Below are 4,752 nucleotides of genomic sequence, written 5' to 3' on the forward strand. Positions count from 1 at the left end.
AAAGATGTTCAAAACGTGGTATCTAATTAATTTAATCTTGTTAAACAACAGGCAAGTTTTATGTGTCATACTCCTATATAGTTGCCCACAGACCAAAAAGGGCTATCTTTTGACTTGAATAATAACAACAGTAGAGAAAACATGGCAACAAAGTTTATTACACACCTGGACCATTAGCAGCATCTCACATAGTGTCCCACTTCCTTTCCGCAACACCTCATCAGGTGACATAGGTATTATGGTCGCAAGGGAGAAGATAAACGGATGGACATAAGTCATGTATAAGTAGTATGTGGCAACAGCATCTGATACAGAATAAGAAGCCATTGTCTGAAAATGAGACAATGCAAGGTAAAATGAGTAGCAGTGTCATTTCAGGTCAAGTGGTGACAAGTACATTTTAAACAACAATATAGACAAGCAGCAGTATTCATGGTTAGTTTTCATGTAACCATTTGCACTTCAGCTACTTCTCAAATGACAAAAGTTACCCCATCACCAAGACAGGTAGCCTAGAGATACCTGCGGCTGCTCCATTGCAAAGCGAACCATATCTTCTGGATTGACCTCCAGAGGATCATAACCAAGCTTGGCTTTTGTAACAGCCTGTAAATGTCAAAATGGAAGGAAAGTCACTATATAAATGCAAAAGCAACATATTTAGAATAAGAAAGATAACAGGCAAATAAAGCCATCTACAACGGCAACAGTTCGGATTTTGCTAGTTACGTGGATATCATCCAGTGGGGCACGGGTGAGAGCAACAGCCAGAGATAACGGACTCCAGACGATTCTACCAGACATTGTTCAGTTTCTCTTCTTATCAATGCAACAAGATGCAAGGGTTTTTGCGTTTTCTCAGAAAATAGAAAATAATGCAAGAAAAAATCAGGCAATAAAAAAAGGTTAAATGACTAATGCTAACCTTTTAATGCTAGTTCAATACCCAAACTTCAAATTTTCATAGCATTTTCAAAACTCAAGTTTGACAAATCATTTAGTACCAAAAGCATAGAGATCTTGAATTTAGAGTATTTTTCTTTCAGTAAGTAAAGTATCACCTTTAGACCTTGGCTTCCCTGTGGAAGGTAACTGTCTCGCTTCACCCAGGCAAAACAGTCAAGATGACAGGAAAATTTAGCTCGGCATTCACCTTGATTACTGTCGCATTGGAAACCAATCTCCTGTAAGAACAAAATAGGAAACACAAAAATGAAAAACACAGTTTTCCATTCCAACAATTTTCCTCAAAATCTAGACAAAGGACAAATTATAAAACATATGTACTACAAAGGGAGTACATAATTTCCCTCTGTAAACTAATATAAGATTGTTTAGACCACTACGAGTACATAATATTCCTTGAAACGTTACAGAAGACACTACCATGCTACTGACACTATCCCAGTCTTGTGAACTTTCCCATTTAGCTGCAGAAGTGCATATGACTTTTTACAGATAACTTTATTTGCATGCAACTGTTTGGCCAAGATTGTGAGCATTCTACTACATAATTTATCATATCATATGCTACATGAGTCATACCAAAAGCAACAATTGTCTGCTAAATTAAGGAGAAATTATCAGCATAGAGCATACCTCATTCATTTTTATGCCATGGTGGGCAGCTCTCTTCTCCAAAAACGGCCAGTCAAAAAAGTCACCGTTGTACGTAACATAAATACCAGGTTTAACCTCTTGCATGTGAGAAAACCAAGCTTTAAGTAGACCCACCTACAAATATAAAATATGAAGAAAAAAATGAACAAATTAGCTACCATGCTGAAAAATGCATATGCCACTGGACATAATATGCGAAAGTTCATACCTCGTCTGCGACATTCTTAACTCTAAAATGTCCCTCGAATTCTGGTTTAGGTGTGTATTCCAAATCTTCAATATCTTCCCCTACACACTACAAATAAAATAATATGTTATGCAAAACCTATTTTAAGGGAGAAAAACCATATGGTTCTTGCAAGCACAATCAAGAACAGTAGGTTCAGCTAAGTTAATGATCTAACTGTTATATGTATGTAGAAGTTGATTCTTAAGTATGCATCTGGTGGTTAATGCACATGACAGCTTCTTGGATTCCCCTTGGCAATTGCCATCTTTTTTAACATGGAAATAACGTTTTTGTAAAGTTTTTTTTCCCAGAGGAGGAGAACTGGAGAATTGCATGTTGCTTCAAACGAACAGAAAGTAAACGGCATACAGACATGCCAGGTAACTGATGCTGTCCAAGACTAGGCAATAAATTGAACACAATAAAGTGGACAAGTCATAAATAACTATAGCACAAACAAGACAATTCGCACCTCTCGGTTGATTATCAAGTACCCTTGCCCATCAATCATGTAGGAGATCATCATTACACTGTCGTATTCGGCATCTGGAAACTTCAAGGGAAGCTTTGTGGTCTCAATATCAAATGCACATACATGAACTTCTGCACGCTGAAGCAGATCTTCCCTTCTCTGAAGCAAAACATCAGAACCAGATACACCAACATTATACCACTGTCCAGATCTCACATCTGCGAAGAGGTTCAATGCAGAATAAATAGTGTCAGTTCCTCGGTGTTATATTAGCACATGCTTAAAAAACAAGACTTGCAAACTTTAGCCTCACCATTATCTATAGCGAAACGAACATGATAGGGAACATCGTATTCACGCAAATCGATGATGCAGTTTATGTAATCTTGTGGCCTTTCTACCCTGTTAGATCAACAAACAATAGGTTAACAATAAATGCAAAATATGCATAATACATAAAAACATGGAAAGGATACACAGTAATATTAACCCCATAGAAACAAAACATAACTGGGGAACAGCAAAACAGGAGCCATTTAATGCAGGGTACCTTTTTACACCATAAATTGATTCAAATGCATCCACAGCATCTCTTTCTTCTTCATTCTTTTCAACAACATGCATTAGATCACTCCTCACACGCATTAATTGCTGCACGGTATCGAACTGAATCTTCAAATATTTTCTCTTCAAACCAGAAAGATGGTTTTTCTGCAACAGGAAGACGCAGAAAGACGGGGTGTTAAAATTGTCTGCTACATTCGGCCCAGCAAAATATAGATGACGAAAAATTACACACGTGCATGCGAGCATTGGCACCTTTGTGGAGTCATAGTAGGGACAGTCAGCAGAAGTACAAAACAATAACAGATAAACTTAACATATTGCAACTAGCTTGTCCGTTGGTTCAATTTAAGTAAACTACATAGCACTTAGCGTGTGAACCTCACTCTACTGTAACAAGCAACTAAGGTAAGAAAAAAGGACCCCAATGGAACCTGAACATAGAATCCAACTCATCACAATGATTGCATTTTCTGATGCATACAAAATGATATACTGAATTAAGCATGCACATTAAGGCACTTACAAGATCCAGATCCTCTTTTTCAATTATTTCTATATCAGCAATTTCCCCTTCATAACGTCGCCTGAGATACGCCTCAACTTCCAACTCCGTCTTCTCCTGAACATTTCAATTCACAAAAATAGAATATCAGCCAAGAAACAGACTCGGCAGGAAAGTTCACAGAAAAATTGTGAGTGTTACATCTATATAAATACTTTGATGGGATAAGAGAACAGATCCCTCAGAAAACCTTAAGCTCACCTTAGTTGCAGCATAAAAATAAGGTGGGAATTTGTACTTCACTTTAAATGTAGAACCATCCTGCAAGAAAGCGTAAACAATTAGACATGGCAGGTCAAACAGTGTTTTTTTTGCGAGATGGTCAAACAGTACTACTGTAGTTGCATTTTGTTTACCTGGGACACAAAGTACAGGTCAACACAGCTGTAGATTTTCCCTGTATCCTCGTCCTCCCACGATGACTGCAGGTGTTATTGCAGTGTAAGAAATCACATAAGAAAGCCACTCACTCATTAGATTTAGCAAATTGTAAGCCAGTAGCTCTTGACCTTCAACTAAGCGTCTCCGAGTAGGTTCTACCATGTGTTTGATTCGTTCAGAATATAGATGGGCCTGTATTAGGCAAATCATTTTATTCGAGATGGATGGAGATTTTTGGCGTTTTTCCAGGTCCTACTCTATATGGCAGCAGCATTATCTTGCTTTTCAGAGATTGTATCAGTTAATTCACTTGTATAATGCACAAATTTTTGCTGTTGAAAAAAAGCTGCTCATTCTTGTGGAACCATGGAGATTCTGCAGCTTCAAGTAATTTCCTTGTTACTTTAAGTTGCAGTCGGGGACAACGTTTCACAATACCGACAATAGCAGCAGATTCACCACCCAACACTATGAACTTTTAGTGCAAAAAATTAGATAATGGAAGCAAACAATTCCTTCCGTGATCTCACACTCTGCATTACCTGGGTGGTCTAAACACCCTACTGATCTGTCAATTTCTCAAGCGATTGCGCTTGAAATGAGAAGCATTTCACAGCATCTGCAGAATTCAGCTGCTAATTCCACAATACAATCGACGCGAAATTGAAGCTAGAGCAGCGAGATCGAGAGGGAACTCACGGGGGAGAAGGTGAGGAGCCAGCCAAGCCGGCGGTCGCCTTGGGTGTAGGGCGCGAAGCCAAGCCGGCCCTCGAGGAGCTCCTCCGCGCCCAGCCGTACCCGCTGCTCCTTTGCCGCCGAAGATCCAGACCTCCGACCGCCCCAGCTGCCGCCGCCGCCACCTCCACCTCCTCCGGCCGACGGTCTCCGTCGCCGGCCATCACCACCGCCCATACTCGGCTG

At 39.6% G+C, this 4,752-nt stretch overlaps 1 protein-coding gene across 1 annotated transcript in view; it reads right to left on the reverse strand.

Annotated features, from left to right (window-relative positions):
* The window catches only part of LOC119331850 (DNA polymerase epsilon catalytic subunit A-like), a 25,201-nt gene extending 20,458 nt beyond the window's left edge, over nucleotides 1-4,743 (reverse strand). The window contains exons 1-12 of the mRNA XM_037605029.1: nucleotides 4,531-4,743; nucleotides 3,807-3,872; nucleotides 3,652-3,711; nucleotides 3,412-3,507; nucleotides 2,872-3,032; nucleotides 2,635-2,723; nucleotides 2,322-2,539; nucleotides 1,829-1,915; nucleotides 1,600-1,734; nucleotides 1,062-1,184; nucleotides 523-606; nucleotides 166-330 (exon numbers count right to left, since the gene is read on the reverse strand). Coding sequence (XP_037460926.1) covers nucleotides 166-330; nucleotides 523-606; nucleotides 1,062-1,184; nucleotides 1,600-1,734; nucleotides 1,829-1,915; nucleotides 2,322-2,539; nucleotides 2,635-2,723; nucleotides 2,872-3,032; nucleotides 3,412-3,507; nucleotides 3,652-3,711; nucleotides 3,807-3,872; nucleotides 4,531-4,743 — 1,497 coding nt within the window. The remainder of the gene's footprint in view (nucleotides 1-165; nucleotides 331-522; nucleotides 607-1,061; nucleotides 1,185-1,599; nucleotides 1,735-1,828; nucleotides 1,916-2,321; nucleotides 2,540-2,634; nucleotides 2,724-2,871; nucleotides 3,033-3,411; nucleotides 3,508-3,651; nucleotides 3,712-3,806; nucleotides 3,873-4,530) is intronic.
* Between the last annotated feature and the right edge of the window lie 9 nt (nucleotides 4,744-4,752).

The sequence above is a fragment of the Triticum dicoccoides genome, chromosome 1B, assembly GCF_002162155.2.
Source record: "Triticum dicoccoides isolate Atlit2015 ecotype Zavitan chromosome 1B, WEW_v2.0, whole genome shotgun sequence".
Taxonomy (NCBI): Eukaryota; Viridiplantae; Streptophyta; class Magnoliopsida; order Poales; family Poaceae; genus Triticum; species Triticum dicoccoides.